General features: G+C 36.4%; 1 protein-coding gene across 1 annotated transcript in view; it reads right to left on the reverse strand.

The window, feature by feature from the left end:
• The window catches only part of CDC73 (cell division cycle 73), a 32,532-nt gene that overhangs the window by 2,048 nt on the left and 9,222 nt on the right, over positions 1-21,262 (reverse strand). The window contains exons 8-10 of the mRNA XM_009581968.1: positions 14,741-14,839; positions 13,397-13,475; positions 2,219-2,283 (exon numbers count right to left, since the gene is read on the reverse strand). Of these exons, the coding sequence (XP_009580263.1) occupies positions 2,219-2,283; positions 13,397-13,475; positions 14,741-14,839 (243 nt within the window). The remainder of the gene's footprint in view (positions 1-2,218; positions 2,284-13,396; positions 13,476-14,740; positions 14,840-21,262) is intronic.

Consider the following 21,262-nt stretch of genomic DNA (forward strand, 5'->3'; position numbering starts at 1 on the left):
TTCATCTGGAAATCAGAGGCCTGAAGTTTGAAGACAGCCTCTAACAAAGAGCTACCTAACGCTTCAATTCCTCTGAAATGTTTGATGAGTTCACAAAAGTGATTATACCAATATTATGAGGATAGCAGATGACATCATGTAGGTAGAATGCAATTCCAATGCTATCCTCCATATTCCTAAGGTTTAGCCATTGAGTATAATGTACTTTTCTGTTAAACCTCTAGGGGAAGAAATTACTTTCCCATTTCCTCCCTAGTTTTGCCTAGCTTAAAAAATAGGAACAAAACACAAAAAAAACTGAGTAAAAGCATAATGTAAAATTTGCTAACTGGTAGGAGATTAAGTATTCTATACAAAACAACGATCTGAAGATTATGGGTTAGAACTATGTGGTCCATCATTGTGACAAAATTTAGACAAAAACAGATGAACATTTCTGTGTCACATAATTAACAGATTTATTTCTCCCCCATCTGAAACACAAAGTCAGTATTGCACTGCAATTTATGAATGAGCTAAACATTTAGGGCACCTTTTTAATAGTCTGGAAAATAAGGCTCCAAAAATGCCTTACGAGTTCTTCCTTAGAAAAACGCTAAATGACAATGGAGTTTTAATATTTCTCATGACACCAGATGATGCTTTATGTGCAGTCATGCAATACCTCTTAAATAGTTATTTCAAAAAATTCTAGTTTATGTTGCAAAAAGATTTACTAGTAATTTAATATCAGTTATATTTTCTTTCTTAATGAAAGAAACCAGCAATGACAGTTTAATAACTCTACCTCAAAACTCTAGGTAGTATGCTGAATACATGAGCTAGGATTCCTAGAATAAAAAACCTTAATTATTTTTTTAGTGAACTTAAAATATATCATTTTTACAGTTACTGTGCATCCCTTCATTTTTACAGCTTTTATACTGACAAGCTTAAAACATTACAACATTTCTACTTTACTATAATCTTGCTTTTTTTTTTTTTTAGCTTCTTTCTTTCTTTTTCCTCCCCACAGGCAATTTAAACAGAACCTATTTACTAAGTCATTTACTAAGTCGTTTCAAGTCACTACCACTTGAAACAGATACATTATACCATAGAAACCTTGGTTTGGTATAACATCACTGCTTGTTCCCTCATAAAGCAGCCCTAAACTCGTGCAAGGTTCAAGAACAAATCTTCAGACAAAATGCATTATTTTCCTTCTTCACCCAATCAACTTCTGAATTAATCTAGAAACAACACTGTTTAGAACTAAGTAGATTCCTTCCTTAAAATATTCCTTTTTTTTTTTTTTTTAAAGTATTTTAAGTCCAGAGGACATTGGGAATGAAAGACTTGGGCAAGAACTTCTAGCAAACAAGAAAAAGCTCTAAACGTTTTTAAGAAATTTACATTCAAGATACTATTTTATGTTCAAATTAGAAGTGCAAACTAGAAGTAGTGCATGGACTTAGGAGAGTGTTTAGTGCTGTCTATTCATCAGATTTATATAGGTATGCAGATGGCAAAAACCTTAATGAGCGCTCTACATTAGTTTTGTAGCATCTGTCCTACTTACCAGCAGATCAAAACAGCATTTGTTTGAGAGCATTCAACCCACTTCCACAAAAGCAGGCAAATATTGGCCAAAAAAAAAAGGAAAATCTGTTTGAGGGTCTCTCTTTCTCATCTGTGTATGTAGCAATTCCCACTGACAGCATTGTAAAGTCATACAAAAGAAATCCATCTCAATAGGCTAGAAAGCTTCAACAGTAACGCAGAGGTCAAATTCTTCCACCACTAAACAAATTTATTCTTATTAAATGCAGAGCAAGAAACAGAGCGATACTCCAAAACCTAGTTTTATCACTTATGATTATGAAAGATGTCCTTCACAGACATACATAAAGCTAGCAAAAAGCCAGGTATCTTAGCATAGTCAAGCACAAGAAGGCTGCACCTCCACATGAAGAACCTGCCAGCAAAACCCTCCCAGCACAGCTTTTTACTGCAGACAAATCCCTTGAGCAAAGATCTCTAAAATGTGCAGACCAAAACAAAACATGTTTTATCTTTTCACAGAGAAGAACTTTCATCAATTCTGTTAGTCAACGAAAGTGACCTTCCAGAACCTAGGCCAGGCTGACAAGATAGATATATATAGATAGATATAGATATAGATATGTGTACACTACTAAGTCTATAAAATATATTTAAGAAAAGACTTTTAGCTTACCGTTACAGACTTCAGAGTCATTCCGTGATAGGTGCCCATGGTATCAATTTTAAAGCCTTCCGTTTCTGCAAAGAAAGAAAGTCTCTTGTAAACCATTATGAACATAGGGATGTCATGTCTAAAGGGACCACACTGGAAATATCTTTGAAATTATTTTTGCAAAGAATGGATCTTGCTATTGGTAGTGGTTTAGGTTCTGTTCACAATACAAAGCCTGGTTAGTAATCTGTGTTTTCTTTAGACAGAGGTCCATTTGGTATTTCTGCTTCCTGTAACCAGAGTAAGCTTTTCCTGCTGCACGGAATCATTCAAACGACTCCAGAGAAAGGATATAAACTTAAATCTTTGTGAGAATATGTTACAACATGCACGCAATCTCAGAAATTCTCTTCACTACAAAATGGAGAAGTACCTCATATTCCCAGAACGCATTATAATGCAACATATTCAACTTGTAGTTGTATTAATGGAAAAATATACTTGGTAAGAAACCGGTTTACATGCTGACTATAAAACCATGGCCATTTAACATGATAAATTCACTTCTGGAGTGCAGCAGAGCAACAACACCATTGTCATATGATACAGAGGATATAATCTGCATAAATTCACACTACCAGACTAAAGGTGATAAAAAGGTTGTTCTGGGTTGGGTTTGGTTTTTTTTTTTCAGTAGTTTTAAAATTAGACTGAATTTATGCTGAGTAAGTGCCAGAAGCCTGGAAGTGCTCAGTGAATAAACGTGCTGGCACTAGCCTGTTTGCTTTTGAATACTCCTTCTCTGTCCTCCTATTCTCAGTGCTCTAAGATTGAAATCAGCTCCTGAATATTGCCACCAGGACTTGCAAGAAAACCTTTTTCCTTTTGTAAATTCCCTAGCCTTGTGCATCTACTGTCCACTGACCCTACCAACCAACCACCCAATTAATTCATACTTTAAAATGGCTTGATAATCATCAATCAAACTATGATAAGCAAGCATTTGTCTACACCTAAGCAACTTTTGGGCTATTTCAACTGGACTTGGGTAAAGGTAACTGATACTGTGCAGAAACAGCTATTAGGAATTGGAAGATTATTGCCATTTATTACACCACCTTCACTCAATGCATCAGCACAAAAACATAATAGACCAAAAATAATGCAGAATCAAAGTAATGCTCATACCTGAATCTACAAGAAGTCCAAGAAAAACATTAGATTTTCAACACTGTTAGAGCTTCTTGCTCTTATCATGAGTAAATTAACTTAAATTGAAACCCAGACAACCTTGAAAACAATGCAGATGCTCTGGGAAGCATCTATGGTTGCTCATTCTTTCTTCCTTAGATGAGAAAGGTTATCACACACTTGTAGGAAATGAGGCAGAAAAGCCTCCCAGATTTAATAACTCTCCAGTACCTAGAAAAAGATACCCAAGAGCTGAAAACTGATCATGCTCCTCTCACCACAGAGGTAGGTATCTACTTTCTGAACACTGTTTTTGGTTTTACCTTCCCCACCTCACCTCCTTGATTATGCTACCAGACCTACCACCAACTACCAAGTGGAGAGGTCTAGTGTTACCAATATTTTGTTTTACACAAAGTCACCTCAGCTCCAGCACTTCTTCATCTTGGCTTCTCAAGGCCACCCCTCCCCTTCTGCCAGATTTAACATTTCTGAACTACACAGATGTTGTGGTTTAACTCGGCAGGCAGCTATACCATATGGTATGGAATACCCCGTTGGCCAGCTCAGCCCGCTGTCCCAGCTATGCTCCCTCCCAGCCTCTGAAGAGTCTTTGACTAGCAGGGTACTTAGCAACAACTAAAAACATCAGTGTGTTATCAACATTCTTCTCATACTAAATCCAAAACACAGCACTAGGAAGAAATTTAACTCTATCCCAGATGAAACCAAGACAACAGAGTTGATTCTGAGAAAGCAAAATGCAGGTAGAGACAGACCTGAATGCAGTCTTCTCTACCAAAAAAAAAAGAAAAAGAAACCTTTATAAATTGGTATTGCCCTACCACATTTCCCCCCAACCCCAAGATGTAATTATGCATTGAGTCTTAGCTCAGGGCTCATACAGCTGAACCTGAGCTAAAGATAGTGAAGCTGCATCCGATGAACACTTCCATGGATAACAGTTTTCTCTGTGACTATATAGGTCACTGTTTCTGGGCAAGGAGCATATTAATATCTCAGGTGGTCCCTGAAGCTTTGCAGAATACTTGCTAGAGCTCCCCTAAGTTGAAAAGATGCTTTTGCTAACCTGGAGTGACATAAATCAGAGGTGTATAATCTAGACTGACAGTTGTTTCTGAATTTCAGAAGATCACCACCATAGGAACCTTTCTTCTTTCCAGACTGACCTATTATGGGTTCCTCTTGCCTGTGACATGGAGAATTTCCAACTATTTCAATTAGATGTTCTTTCTGAACTTCAAAGAATACAGACACTCCTTAACAACACCAGCAAAGCAGCATCCCCAGTTGTGCCTGGCCTGCCACGGTTCCTTTCCTCTCAGCACAAATACTGGTTATGTAATTAGTTCTACACGTTTGTTCCTTGTTTCAGTTATTTCTTTCCACTGAACTCTTTTTCTATTTTGTCCCTAATAAAATTCTGCATTCCTTCTGAATTAATTAAAAAACCCTAACCCAAGTCTCCATCAGCATTGCAAAGAGAATAAAGGTCCACAGAGCAAGCAGCACAGTTAGAAAGTAAATCAAAGGGGAGAGAGGCACCTGGCAGGGAACAATCCTCTGCTCAACCGCCAGTGGTTTCATCTTTTGCAAAAACCTCCCCAAGTCCCTCACAAAATGTGAGCTGGTTCATTTAATGAGCCACAAGAGCCACTAAACAGAAGCTCTGGCTCTCACCAGCTTCCTGCTCCCAGCCTTGTGCTGACCCTTCCTCCTAGCAGGAGAAGCAAACAAGTAGGATCCTAAAGAGCCACCTGTTGCCTCAAGCATTAGAGCAGGCACTCTTGCCTGCTGACCGCTGCGCAGGCCTTCCAATGCTATTTAACAGCTACTCAGGTAGTAAACAAAACAGTCCTGATAATCTGTAAATAATAGCATAGTACTTTTCCTTATTAATGTAAATCTAAGAGATGCTAAATGGTCAAAGTAGAACGTAGGTACCCACTTACATTCTTGCAAAGAGTTACTGCAGCCACTACGAGGGTCTGCTACCACCTCCCAAACTGCCCACCAGCTCTCAAGTTTCCTGCCTCAAACTCTCAAGCAACTGGTGAATGAGTGTTAAGCATTGCCAGCTTCCAGATAACCACAGCAACCCTCCTTTAACTGGTAACAGCCCAGACACTCTTTTCTCAGAATACAGCTTTTTTGACCTGATCCTCTCACATTCACCATGTGATACTCTACTAGCCACTGACTTTTCTTAAAGAAATAAGCACTGTTACAAGTGAGACCCCTGCCACTTGCACTTCTGTGCCTTTTTATAAGGTCTCAACAATTTGTACACTTGGCCACATACAGTAGTACCTTCAGCTCCACTCACTGTATTCAGCCTGTGCAAAGCAGAAAACTAATGCTTCCAAGTCAGGGACTCCACAGTTATAGCTGCATTCCCATTTCAAAAATTGCTGAGGGTGTTAGCCAGGTTTATGCAGCTGGTTGTAAAAGACAATCAAGGACCAGGCTAGCAAGCAGCGAGGCCCTTCTTCCAGAGCATTCTCCAAGGGCAGTGGCTGACAAGAGGACCCACAGGCCACAGTAAAGAGGAGCAGAACACAGAGCAACCTGGAGCACCAGGGTACACGCCCCCGGCATCCATCAGCATAAATGCCGTATCATACCCTCTGACTAAGAGCACAAAAGCAATACATTTCTCCCCTCCCTCCCAAGCCAGCTCAAACCTGTGCTGCTGAGTCATGCACCAGCACAGAGATGAAATATTAATGCCTGGCCAAGAATTAGTTTGCAACTCCAGTTTCAAAGTCATAGCTTCACTGATGGTAATAGAGGAAGCAGATAAAATTATAAGCCATCTACGAAGAAAAGGGTATTTAAGAAGAAAAGAGTCCTTTACATAAAAGTTATCATGATGGCAAGACTTTGGATCCTTATTTTTAAACTTGGAATTAGATGCAGAACAACTGCTAAAAAAACCTACTTGAGTTACTTCAATACATTGGGATTTTTCAATAAAATTACAAGAAAGTTATCATACACATTTCCTTTAGGCAAAAAGCAGTCCCATATTAAATATTTTAAACGCAGGCCTAACACTCAAGAGTAGAGAATGCAAACAAAGCCCAACATTAACGTATTATGACAAACTGTATTGCAACTTTTTCTGTGTGCCAAATATAATCAGTTTTATAAGCATTGTTAGAAACATCGACATCAACAAATGCCTTAAAAACTACATCTTTAGAGAATAAACACAATAACTAGTACTGAATAATCAGTTCTAATGCTTCAAAAACAGACACTATCATCAGTTAACATTAAGACTATCTTTTCTTCTCCAGTCATTGCATGTATTGTGGTCACAATTTCACAGTTCAATGACCTAAAGACTGTCAAAAGAATCATACACTTTTCCAGTGTGGTTCATCACTCGTTACCTTTCTAGCACCACCACGCATCAATCTGAGTGCCTCCTCATTTAAAAGAATTAGACCTGGAAACGAAAATATGCACACTAATGCATCAGCTCATTGGACTGATTATATTCTACATCACCATTTGGGCATATGTTCCATTTCCTTGCATACGAGTATTAATGCTCAAAGTGCCTTCAATTTGCTTAAAGCCCACTGCTCTACGTCAATCTAGGTCACTCTGCATTTTGATTCTGCACCTGCTGCAGCTCTAGCCATCCAATCCAGGTGCAAACTTGAGCATTGATTCATTACCAAAAGAATAATAGCTTTAAAAAGACTCAAATTAACCTGAATTTCTGGAAGGAAGTCTAGGCAAACAGAAACAGAACAAAGGAGCATGTCTCTGAAACACTGAAGAGCTCAAGTTAAAGACTTTGTTTGAATTGTGGATGAGTAAGATTGAATAACCACTTCTTTTTTCAGCTGTATACTCTTCAAACCCCAGACAGCAACAGCTCTGCAGACTGCGTGGAAATGATTCACTACCCCAATTCACACCCGTGGTAATCAAATCACTGACACCAAATTTCATTCTACATAAGAGTTTACTCAAAACTCCTTTTCAGTACTATACCCTAACAAGTAAAAGTTGAAAGTTTCATGCCTAAATTTCCAAGCTACACTAACTAGTTTACAAAATTCTCTGCAAGTTCATATATAACAGTTCAGTAATAATCTTATAAGAAATTAACACAAAGTTCTTAAAAGTTTCTCTGAGCACTAATGAAAAAAAATTACAACATGAATCTGTGTGTGTTTTCCAGCCTTGAAGTGAATGTACAGTACTGAAAGTTATCGAACTACTTGGTCACACCAAGCCAGAAAATAGAGAGAGATCGCAATCTTTTTCCAAATGTGAATCTCTTGCACATATTCTCTGCTAGAAAAAAAAAAAGCAGAATCCTATAACCTTAAAAATGAATGCAACAAATAAAAATCTAAAAAGGCAGCCAAGTTTCAGAACTCTGGATCTCCTGCTACCAGTCTTCCTATTCTCCTTGTGCAAACAGAAATCACACAATTTAAAAGAAAATACTTATAAAGTATTTCTCATTATAAAGAAACTTTCTTAACAATGCATAGAAGAGAGAAAAAAATTTTTATGTTCCAGATTCATCTCAAGTTTAAAAACTTCATAGTCCTCTGTTGGCTTAACACTTAGAACTGATTGTAAGCTAGCCATATTTCTGAAAAACTGCAGCTATGCTTGAAAATTCAACACAATTACAAGAATAATTCAAACATAAAACAACAATAGCAGGAAGTCAACAGCAAGCTTTCCTGAAGGAAACACTTGGATGTGGTAAACAATACTCTTTTCACCATTACAGACTGAAATCCCGTGGCTGCACAGCAGGACCCTCTCCAATTTACACTAAACAGGACTAAAAGTTTGGGGTTGTTTGTTTGTTTGTTTGTTTTTTTTTTTGTTGGGGGGGGGGGGGGGTTGGTTTTTTTGAATGGTGGGGTTTTTGGAGGGGCGTTTGTGGGTGGTTTTTTTTTTTTTTTGTTAATGACAATTGACTTCTGCTATGTTGAAACCTTGACAACAACAATAGAAGGCAAACAAGAACAATGCTCCTGGAACACGCCTTAAAGACCTAACACTTGGGGCAGTACAGAGAAACTTTACTTTGCCATCTATACTGAGAGATGCACTCAACGGGTTAAGAAAATGTTAAATCTTCAAGATTGTCATCCCAGCACTATTTCACACTCTGGAATTCCCGAAGAAACAAGCATGTGAAAAAGAGGATCTCAGGTAAAGCCACCCAAAAAACTGGGGAAAAAAAGAAGGTATAGCATCCAAAACAGTTTAGTACCTAGAATGTCCTATAGAACAATCACATCAACTCAAAGTTTTGGTAGACCACTGGCTGAACTGCAAACCATATACATCAATAAATATGTATGTAAATATCAAACATTGAGGCACACAGGAGAGGACACAAGATACCTTCCTAAGCCTCAAATGACATTTGGGCACAAGATCTTTAAACCCTGGAAAGGATTTAAAAATTATGTATCAAGAAGATACGACAGACTGTAGTTTGAAAAAGATGGTCTGTGGCATGAACAAAATATCACTAGTAAAGATGCATATTAATAAATGACATTAATAAAGTCTAAAAAATAAGCTAAAGGGAGTAATATGAAGGAAAGGAATAAAACTACAAAGGGAAAAGTAGAGAAAGTTTAGCACAGAATGGAGCTCTCTGTTGTTGAAGAGACCATACCATCACTGAGTGCCAGCATGAAAGAAACAAAACCAACAGGAAGGAATCAGCAGTCGAGGAAAGTAATTGCAGGGCATTCACCTCCTCACCTCAAAACCACTGAACAGTTCAGCATGATGGGTGCACTGCCAAATAACATGTTCTTCCACTGTGGAAATATCTACAAGTCCTACTCGCAAGAGACATTCTAATGCATTTCCTACGGCATATATGACAGAACTTTAAGAATGTCAAAGGAAAGATTCCTTTCTCCTGCCTAACCAAAGCTGCAGTAACAAGACACCCATTTGAGAGAAAGCTACCAACTACTGACTCAGGGCTGCATAAGCAGTTCTGTTGACTGCAGGTATAACTGATTATTTGCTCTTCAAGAATAGTACTTACAATTACCATGCCCCCTCACATTTACTATTAAAGCAATCTAAACCATTCTAGCAGCAAAGCCTGTCCCATCTGGCACAAAGATTTTAAGTAAGCCAACCAGAGAGGCAACCTGATACACCGCATCAGAAATAATGATCCATCACAAGAAGCAGAGAAATTTGGCTGCAACTCAGCAGTTTACTTAATACATCTCATGTTAAAATTTCTAAATTTATTATCTTAGCTCTATGAGCTTTGAATTGTTTATGCCAAAACCAAGACTGTTAATGGAAAAATTCTGTATTAAACCACATAAATATTCAAAGAAAAAACAGTTCACCTCTTTGCTGCCTAAACTTTAAATCTTCATGAATACTGTAGTATTATATGAAATCGCAGATAGACAATAAACCACAATCATGATGCAATTAGGAGAGGACTACTGTGAATCCTTCCTACAGCTTCAATACCCCTGAGGAAAGAGCAAACAGGTGAGACGCAAAGGCAAAAGCTTAGAGACATTGCCTTTCTTGGCTTTGTTTCAATCTTTAGCCAAAATCACTACTACACACATTGTTACACGATCATACAATCCTCCCTTCCACAATCTCTAGCCAACCACACGCACAGTCATATAGGGTAAGATGTGGAAACCCTTCAGAGTCATACAAATCTATAGGGTTCAATTTTATCTCAGGTGTTATCCATCATTACTAATAAATGTGGATACAATGGTATAAAGAGTGCAAGTTATTATACCTAGAACTTGAATAATCATCCCTCTTTTCCTTCAGACCTCTTGCCCAAAATCCTCAATACTGCAAGAGTTCTATAAACACATGTAATTCCAAGTTCTTACTACATTAACTGTAAAAAAAAGGTCTTTAAAGAACAAAAATTTCCTTATTTTACTTTTACTGATGACTATTTCTGCTTGCAATCTCACTTCACTGAATATTTGGGGGCCACAAGTTAATTTTGAGGGCAATTAGACTAAAAATCCTTTGTGATATGGTTGCAAGGGATGTGTATAATTCAGTTTTAAGCAAATGACATTACCAGTGCTGAATGGCATAGGAAAATGTTAATGCCTAATTATGGCTTTTGAAAGCTACCTGCACTGTGAGTTTCAGTTAGACTATAATTTTAAAGTTATAGTTTTATAATAGAATACCCCAGAAGTAAATAAGATCTTCTGTTATTTTCTAAAGTTAATTTGGAGCTGAGGAAGATATCTTGAGTATCTCTAGGTCCTCTTCAGATGTTAATTACTAATTCTACATAACTTCCATAAATGTTGTATCAGTACCTTTCATAAGTCAATCCTGTATTTGAAATACATTCTTTCGCACACCTAATTTGTATTTCCAATGCTAGCCTACACTTATCTAACATGGTATTACACCAGTGCTATTCTTAAACTACGTATTTCTTTAAATACATCTAGAAAACTGAAATACAAAATTAACTCCAAATGTGACTAAACCATATATAAGAAACTGGAAAGTTAAGGCACATAAACATGTCCTAGAAAGAAGCAGAGTGATAATGATAACTACCCAGGTAGAATATGACCATTTTAGGCATTTCATAACCATATTGTTATGACCATAATCATAAAAGAACCTTTCAACTGGAACAAGAGCTGCAGTCCAGTCCAGTCCATTTCAGCACTGACAGAAGACCACATTCTCAGAATCATGTAACATACAAATGGATTTTTCAGCATTATTAATTACAGGCAAAAACATTTTTTTTCCCTGGCAATCATTTAATCTCTATGATTTCTGCTTAGAAATTTCTACATTAAACCCGCACTGGCGAACTGCTTGACAAACTCTTCTGGGTTCTTTTATCCTGCCATGCAAACCCCGTTATTTTCTGTTCCCTCTTGAAGCACACACATGCAGTAAAAGCATAAAACACATTCACCTGTTCAGTGCAGACGTTGTCTGCACGGGTTGTTTACCAGAACTATGTAATTTGTCATCTAGGACAACACAGACCATTCCTTTACCTAAGTTTCTTGTTGTAAGAGTCCACAGTGACTTATATGCACTGGTACATTTGAACTGTTACACTTGCCCGTTAATTTCTTTCTCCACCTTTTATTTCATACTGTCCAGCATAGATATTTACTATTTTTAACTCTTAATAGGAAGTGGTAGTAAAAGGAAAACTACTTGGCAAATATGCAAGTCTTTAAGATTTAAAATATTATCAGAAGGAAAGTGAAGAAGTAAAAATATTCATGGAAGAGTTGGTTTGGTTTTTTTGGGTTTGGTGGGGTTTTTTGTTGGTTTTTGGTTGGTTGGTTCGGTTTTTTGTGTGTGGTGGTTTTTTGTTTGTTTGTTTGTTTTTTCCTTCCTTTCCTTCCCAAATTCCCTTGGTTCTTATAACAATGAATTCTTCATGGATGCTATTTGTAGGTTATTTTTCAATGCTGAAAAAGCTACCAAATAGCCCGGTTCGGCTTTTTTCTCCTACCCCCCATGCAATTGTCAATGAATAGTAGTAAATAAAAACCACTGCACTGAAAAAGTATATTGAGGCCAATGGGGAATAGACTTCAAGAGGATATAATAGAATATCTGACCAAATTTCCCATAGTAAGTTTCACACACACGAAAAACCCCATAAGCCTAAAGGATGTATTCACATGTAAGTGCATACTTACAAAACTATTTTTTTTTAAACAGCTTCAGAGATGGCTACAGTCAGATTCTGAAATTCTTGTACATTATCCAGTATGAGGTGCATGGAAAACATAACCTTCACAAATTTCTTACAGCATGAAATTCTCCTTAGTGTTGTATTTTATGCTTTTATTTCTCCAGTTACAATCAAAACTGAATGTCCAAGTAGTACTGTAATATACTCTTGCTTTTTATTTATTTATATAGCAAAAACGATCATGTCATTTCAGTATAAAATTGAACACAATCAGTTACAGTGCAGTACTTCCACAAAATCTGAGAACTCACATACATAGCATATGAATGTTATTCAGTTTCCCTGAACAAAAAATGGTACTAACTTGGATAAAGCCAAATACCCTAAAAGATGCAAGCTGAATTGCTCATCTACAGTTTAAAATGGCATTTAGCAGCATGTAAGTTCTTGCAGCCAGAAAAGAAAGCCCTTAGAAGCATGCATAGGAAGTTTCATTAAAGTAGAGAATGATTTTGTTTGAGAACTAGAAGAGGCAACTCAGAAGTGTAACAAAATTTGCCTTGCCCTCTGCAAGAAACACAAAAACATCCAACCACAACAAACACAAGATTTTCAAAATAAAAACACAGCAAGACACTGAATATGAAACAACCAGAACTGGTGCTAAAAAAACCAAAGGGGACAGAAGAAAAATTTTGAGTTAGAAAGACAAATCATCACTCAAGTTTAGCCTTCCACCCCGTTTTAAAATAAGTGAGAATTCTTAAATATTGTAATTATTTCCATCTTCCCTCCAGAAGGGAACTAATATTTTGTACTGCTGTTACCAGTTTGTTTTGTAATTTAAAGAGACATAACAAGATAATAATATTTACTTGTAATTACTGGAAGCAACTTGTAAAGTAATTGTGATTGTTTGAGGACAGACAATCTGTTTCATTTCATGCACCTGACAGTCACATTGGCAGTTCTGCTTTTTTATTAATTGTATATGACCTTCCCTAAACAAATTTTTTTTTTTTTCCCCCCTAAGAAGTTCTGGTTTTAAGCTTTCAGTTTGCTTCCTAGGAGGTAGAAATAATTTCTAATAAATAATATTTTTAGACCTTATTACTTGGAAAAGCCATCTTTAGGCATAGTTACACCTTTTTTTTTGGTCTTTTCTTAGGTTTGAAAAGTAATGGCACAGAAAATCTCCTAACCCGAACTTTATAACTCGTCGGTTTCATTTCCCAATTTTTTTTTTTCTTTTAAAAGAAGCATTACAATCCACTTACCCTCTTTGCCTTTGAATCTTTCCTGATCGTATCTGTTGTAGGCAGCTGGAATAGGTTGCTTATTTCGTAAAGTGGGATCCTAAAACAGGTTAATTAAGATTTGTAAAACATACGAAAAGATATTTGATGGTTTTTGAACTTCATAAAGTATTACATGGAACTGCTCAAGAGTATAAAATTAGTTCACTTTTGTAGGAGTTTCAATGCATTTGAAAACTTCTGATGTTTCCCTTCAACATCCACTTACAATCTTACAGAAACGGAATTTAGAAGTACATACGGAAAGCAAGGACAACAACCCGAGGCAAAACTAAAGTAGCAGTAACTATACTAGCTAAAAATGTGTAAGTTTTATGAAATCACTGAGTTTTTGTAATATCTCTAGAATTAGCAGGGTAAAAAAACCTGTCAACTAACAACGCATGATTAAGCCTTCAGCCACACACACAGAGTGTTCCTTGCCAGCCTGATTAAGCTAAAATTTTGCTAAAACTACAGAATAAAAACTAATTTGGAGGAAATAAGGCATTCTGGGAAAAAAGTTTTAAAAAAGCGCCAATCTAGAGGTATGCTAAATATCAATTCAATCTTTTTGGTTGGCAGTTTAGTTATGTATTCACAACTATTCTGAATGGGACATTTGAATAGTCCCATGCACAACTTACGAAATTCAACACAAAGCAAATATTTAAACGTTGGAATTCATCTTGCTGTTTCAATTTAGTTCTTTGTTAAATGCAGTAGCAGCAAAAACAAATCCAAGTATGATTAAATAGCTTTTATAGCAGACTGCCACTGAGTTCAAGAATGTATTAGGCTTAATAGAACTCAACAGTAAACACTGCAACACAAAACAAATCCTGTCTAATACCTAGATAGACTTAAACAATAAAGCTCTAAGTCTGTCCTCCTCATTTATTACAGGCAAAAGAAAGCTGGTTCAAGCTGTTCCCACTCATGAGTCATGTTCTAGATTCTTAAACATTTGCTACCCTAGCTGTCAGAAAAACAGCAAAACATTTTGTTTGAAATGGCAGTAGTCTCATCTAATACATTTTTTGCAAATAGATGCAGGATGTTGCTAGTGTTTGATAGATGCAGAAGCTGGCACTAGCAGTTTAATCTTTAAGTAACAAGAACATATTGAACAAATTAAACTAACATATTCAACTCTTTAAATACCAATAAATGTAATGTAAGTCAAAGAATATCTGTGAAGTTATGCTTGAAGTTGTGCATTCATTGGAACTAAACCAAAACAAATTTTGTATTTAATCATGACAAGACCCTCTACTCTCACTTTCGGTGTCACAGCCTTCATATTCATCTAAGTGCTGCTCTTACCGTTGGTGCTGTATTTGGTGCAGGTCTTTGCTCAGGTGCTCGGCCTTCTTCTCTGGCTTTTACTGATTGCAGAATTGCAAAAATATTTTTGGCAAAGTTCTGAAAAACACATCAGATACCCGTGAACCTTGCTGACTATCTGCGTTTCACGTAATAACAACACAGGTAAAAGACACCATTTGGTCAACTCGTGCTTCACAGAAAAACAAAACCAGTGCACCTATTTTTTAAATAGATACTTTCTGATTATTTTTCTGTGACAGCACCCAAACATAAACAGAGTTCTAAGGTATCATTGCTACCCCCTACTCTTCAAGGCCCAAACTTGCTAAATCTAACTGGCTTCATTACACCACAAGGTAAACCAAACTCTTCATGAAGTGCTTGTAATCTCCTTATCCCCTCTTGCCTACCATGCCCTTACAGTCCCTTTGGAACTCTTCGTGCTGTAGCAAGAAGAAAAAATTTTTACTCAAGATTTCCAGGACAAGTCTCATCTCTGAGGCCCAGGGCCTGTCTGCCCGCTTTTGGCCTCCTGATGGGATGTCTTGGGGACAGTTCTTCTGTCTGCCTAACCCTGCGCTACAAGAAGCTTTCCTCCACCCAAGCATGCTCAGCTACTCTTAGGGAAGGGTCCTTACGAACCCTCGGGAGGCTCTCCCAGATCCTACATGGAGCAGCTGAGGCAAGGCAGACAGGCAGCCACATCTGCGCTTTCCAGCTTTTTCTTGAGCTTCAGCTGGTTGTTAATGGTTCACAGGCACAACCCTGTCATATCGTGGTGCAGTTCTTTTCATATTTATCTTGAATTACAACTTCACTCCATTTGGCACCAAGTAATTTAAGCAGACGAGCCTTTCATTTTAAATTAGAGGAAGCAAGTACAGAAATCACATTCACAAATCCTTGATTCAAGAGTGATCCAGGATAATTCTAATAACTTCAGGCAGTGTTTTGTCAGATAACCAAGTCGTTGAGGCACAACTGAACAAGTTATATCGATCGAGGTTTTTAAAACACATTTCTCCTGGTAATATTAGTAGGACTGCTTTATTCTAAACAAAAATGTAAACACTAATTAAACTTTTGAAAGGCATATGCTTATTACATTACCACTCAATAGGCATTTTAAGCTACAGAGATGTGTACACAATGTCTGTCATTACTGACAATTTTCAGTAATGGTTCATCAGTAAAAGAAACCTTTTATCAATTAAGGAAAATAGCTTTTTCACTGGTTCAGAATAGTATAAAGTATTCACAAAATGCTTAGATTCTTCCAGGGTATTGTATACTAACACTGAAATGGTGTTAATTAACACCACTGGCATTACAAAACAAATGCATGAATTACAGAACAAAGACTTCTGGGGTGAATTTTGTAGAAATCATTTAGGAAGAGCTGTAATGCAAAGCTTCTCTAAGCTTGTTCACTAGACCTCAGTCAGCATGTTGTCAATCTGCTCCAAGCCGGAGGGGCAGGAACTGGAAGACCACCAGAATCCACTTATAAAGGCAAAGCCATTCCTTGAACAAACCCAGTTCTTTTCACGAAGACTGAAAGAACTCACACAAAACTGTATCTGAAGTTCTCTTCAGTCAGAAAAATACTGGGGAAAAAACCTTTAAAGAGCTGTAAGCCATGTACATATCAATTATACAAGGATACTCAAAATCAGCTCTGTTCTTGAGAAAATAAGTCTAAACTACACGCTTTTACTGGAAATTCAGAGATTTCTCCCAAACTGTAGACTGGGCAGCATATCAATCACAATTCTTGTCACTGCTGTACTTGATCACATACTGTCTCTTGGAAATGACAAGCTACTCAGTCTTCTGAAATTCAGGAGGAGGAACTAATTAAATAACGCTTGTTCCATTTGAAAGCACTAATGAGGATACTAGTTGCTATTAACCTGGCACACCTTCGCCTTTTCAATTTTGCTATTAAATTCACCACTATTGTGAATTTCAGGAACATAGAACAATTCTGCCACCTAGAGCCTATACATAAAGTTGCTTTTACAACCAAATAATTTCTTTTAAAATATCTAAAATTTCACTCTCAGACCTTTTAGATGTCAAAAGCAATTAAAATACTATATTAGTCTTGCTATAAAATTATTTTAATTTTAATATTAAGTTAGATATTAATATTTAATATTTAGTTAGAAGATCATATAAAAGAATTTACCGAAATTGTCATTATAACTGTAGTATTAATCCCCTCACAGGTGACTTCCCTAGTAAGAATGCTCAAAAGGTATCAGAACAAAAGTATGAGAACTGAAAGTAACTGCAAAAGCAATTTCTCACAGCATTTACTTTAAATATGTTAGTTACTGTTAAAAGGATCAACCCTATGAATAAAAGACATGAATTTTAAAAATAAAGTATGCAAATACTAACTGCAGTGGTAATATTTTCCAGGCGATAACACAAAACTAAAAATATTGGTCACCATAAAGATGAGATTCATTTGCGGAAAATGAAAAGTCCTGCTATTTAACACCTAGGTACAGGAATACGGAAAACCACAAAGGAATAGCGTTCTGAAATAGTTCAGAGCAAGACACTGTATTAGATAAATTTGCAATTGTGGGTTACATCCAAGGTAAATGCCACATACCAGGAAAACACTAATCCCTCTAGCTAGGTCAGCTATAAACTCCAATCATCTCAGTTCAGGACTTATCACATGCACACAAACATACCCAGAAGCTGGGGGTGGGGTGGTGGGGAAATAAAATCAAGATTATGGAACAGAATACATACAACTCACAGTCATGCTCTATAAAATGAAGTTAGAGCTGAGTCCATTCCCTTCTGTATTTATGTCCTTTTTTATGGATACACCATACACTGGGCATCATCAACCTTTTTTCCAAAGAAAAGTATAGATAACTAGTACATTACAACAGGACTGCAATAACTAAAGATATCAAATCTGAAAAATGATGAAGGTTTTTTAAAAAAAAAAAACAAAAAAAAAACAAAAAAAAACCACCACCAAAAAAAAAAGTTGTTATTTAAACAAATTGCTTGTTATACAAAATAAGATTCCTATGCATTCAAAACAAAGCTTATGAAAAATACGAGCTGGATAGCCTAGTCCAAGTCTTTCAGGGAATATAAAAATATCAGGACTAAGGCAGAAAAATATTTTATTTGATTCAGGCTTACTTCCTACTTTATTAGGAAGTAAAGAGGACAATTTTTTGTATATAAGAAAGCCACAATTCAAATATTCACTTAATTTTTTGGTAAATATTAATCGGGGAAAAGATTAACTACCCAGATTGTGAGAGAATCAAATTGGTCAGTCTGCAGAAGTGAAGCAACAGCAAGTAATAAATGAGACCTTTGCTTTAACATTTCAACCTAGACCAAGCAAATAATATGCACATAAAGAAGCAATCTTATACTGACAAAAAGATACAATTTCATGATTCAAATAATCAAATACATCAGAAGTCACCGACAAAAATACGCCCTCCAAATACACCTGTGAAAGCTGAAACTCCTGCTTAGGCTACTTTAATTTGTTCCTACAGGAAGAATTCAAGAGCCATGAACACATTTACAGTAGAGATGGAATGAGGAAGTTTTTCCTTCAGGAAAGATTGCTGAAGCCTGCTACAGGAAATTATAAAAATCAAAGGATTATTCAGGAAGGACGTGAAAGGAAGGAATCAATTGCAGTTTAAACAGAGTTTTTTCCTAGGTGTTCAACGATTTGTTTTGCAAAACAGCCAGACATTAAAACATGCACACAACAGAACCGAAATCTCTGCAAACCAATAATTCAAAACTTAACACTCCAAACATTTATGAAGGTAAATATTCTATGCATGGGTTCAAAACTTTAGCTACCGGAGAAGATATCCCATTCTATATACAAAGGTTCTCTCAATAAAGAAGTTACAAGAGTAGTATTTTGCTAATATTTTCCTTTAAGATTTGTAGTTTCAAAAGTGTCAATATTAATTCTGACATATCTTCACCAGACAATATTTCAGCTCAAACTGATTTAACATGTATAAAAATCTGACAAACTTAACCTGCTCTCCAGAAACAGGTTCCATAGTCAATGGCATGACATTATGAAGAACTCATTCATACCCTTCTAACATGATGTAAGTAAGCATCCAAAATTATTATGCCTGCTTTATACAAAAAAGACGACCAAAAAAAAAAAAGCCAGTGAGACACAGCAGCAAGACACCTTGTCCAAATATCGATCTACAGATTAAATAATTTCCACTTTTTCTTCTTTAAACTTCTCTCCCTACGTCTGTACTGCTTCTCTCCCCCAGCATATCAAGCTGTACCGGGTACGAAGATAGCAATTCCCTTACCCTGATTTTTTTGTGTGTTTGTGAAGATTAAGAATGACAATTGGACTGCATGAAGACTGAGGACAAACAGAAGAGATTAATTTCTTAAAGCCCCCAACAATTGTGGCTATTAAAAGAATGGTAAACGAATTCAGAAGTAGCTCTAGCATCAAGTACTTTTATTGCTTGTGAAATCTGACTAAATTTTCAGTTGGTTAGACTGTCAGTTGAGTCACCAAAACAGCAATGTTATGTTGCATGTCTTTAGTCAAACCTGAAATTAAATTGCTCTAAACAATATATCCTCTCAAACAGTTCTAAAATTAAGCTACTATGAGAGGAAAAAAAACCTTCAGATTAAACAGATGCAATTTGGCTCTGAAAAATGATTACATAGAAATGTCACATTATTCATAAAATCTAGAAGACTACACTACAGACTTGAGGAAGGCCAACAGATGTTTAAAACAGACAGTGCAGGATGACTCATCAACTAGCGATTAAATCAAACACACTATTTCCAAAAGAAGGTAGAACTGCATAATAATCAGGCAGAAAACTACAGAAAAGTACCTCAATAAAAAGTTCTAAGCAAAACAAAAATAAGCAAGCAGACAAATGCAAATTCTAGAAATCTTAAAAACAAAAGAGGACAGGTGAACTGAAATGTCTGATTTTACAAACAATAGCAACCTCACAAAATCAGTAAAAAGACAGCCAGGGATCAATGCAATATCTGATTAAAAGAGGGTAACAGAGGGGGTCATACAGATAAGGACCTGTGTGATGCATTATAGAAAGCATGAAGTCAAATAAACTATGAACAACAAGCAACGAAGGATAGTAAATGAATGATAACCTGTCCCAAATCATTAGAGCATTAAGTCTATATTGCCAATATGAAAGGGACAGTAAAGAGACTTCCAAAGAAGAAAACAGTAATTACGAGAGATTGCAGTTACTTTCTAGGTTGGATAAGTGTCAGGAAGAGAAGTGATGCAGCAATTAAGTCTTTAGCTATCATAAGCAATTGCTTCTTCGAGCAACCAGCCAAAGTAGTCACAAAAGGAAAAGCATCTCTTGATTTAGCCCATAGTACCTACTTTAGAGAGGTAGCTGCTGAAGAATATTCTATAACAGGAGCATCAATGCACTCAAATTCAATATTCTTGTAAACAAAAAAAAAAAACCAAAACCCTACAGCCAGGAAGAAATCCACCACTATTTAATTTCAGCAAAGGGAGCTATGTAATAATGAAGATGCTATCAAAAGATAATTAAAAGCAGCATCTAAAAGGGCAGAATGCAAGTATCATGAAAACTTTTGAAGATGTTAAAAAAGAACACTACATCACTGGAGACTTAAAAAAAATCCTGGAACAGTTCTATAAAGCAAAAAAGGCTATTGAAGTAAAAAGCAAACTTCAGAATGAGAAAATGTGTCCAAAGGGAGAAACAGTAAATACTCAATAAATATAGTTAAGACTATTGCCATCCATATAGAATTTTGAGGAGCATCTTGCTGAAGGAATCAGTACTTTTTTCAAACACATCAAAAACAGAGGAAACCTGCCAGAAAGCTGATAAGGATGATAGAATCTTTTTGCTGTGGCCTGATCTTCCTAGTGTTTTCCTTTTGCATCTTAAGCTATCTCTGCATCTTTGGGGAAAGTTCACATACAGGAGTTTTTCTCTGTGGAGAAGAGAGCTTGAGGAGCTGCCTCAGACTGAAGCAATTTTTGGAAGGAAACAGTAAAATTGACATTTTGGGGTGCTCACCCTTTTGTTACCATTCTCTCAGAAGTCCTAAAGGAATTCAGGTATTAAAAAGTCAGACACTATATGGTATGCAAACTACTGTTGAAGTCAATTTTGTTTTTAAACATTCTAGCAGAATCCAAAAGACTGCAGATAATTCTCTTATTGTAAATTTTCACTGTCTGGTTGGTATAGATTTATCAGGCACATTTGCAATTCAAGTATCATGCGGAAAAGTCAAAACAGCATTTGCAGAGGGATATCATGCTTCCCTGATCAAAATTCTTTAAATGAACAAGCAAGTAGATAAGGAATGATCTGCCTAAGAGAACATATCTGAGTTTCCTAACAACTTTTGAGAAGGTATTCACAAAGGTTCTTTAAAAAAAAAAAAAACAAAACAAAAAAACAACAACAAAACACCACC

The sequence above is a fragment of the Fulmarus glacialis genome, unplaced genomic scaffold, assembly GCF_000690835.1.
Source record: "Fulmarus glacialis isolate BGI_N327 unplaced genomic scaffold, ASM69083v1 scaffold13647, whole genome shotgun sequence".
Taxonomy (NCBI): Eukaryota; Metazoa; Chordata; class Aves; order Procellariiformes; family Procellariidae; genus Fulmarus; species Fulmarus glacialis.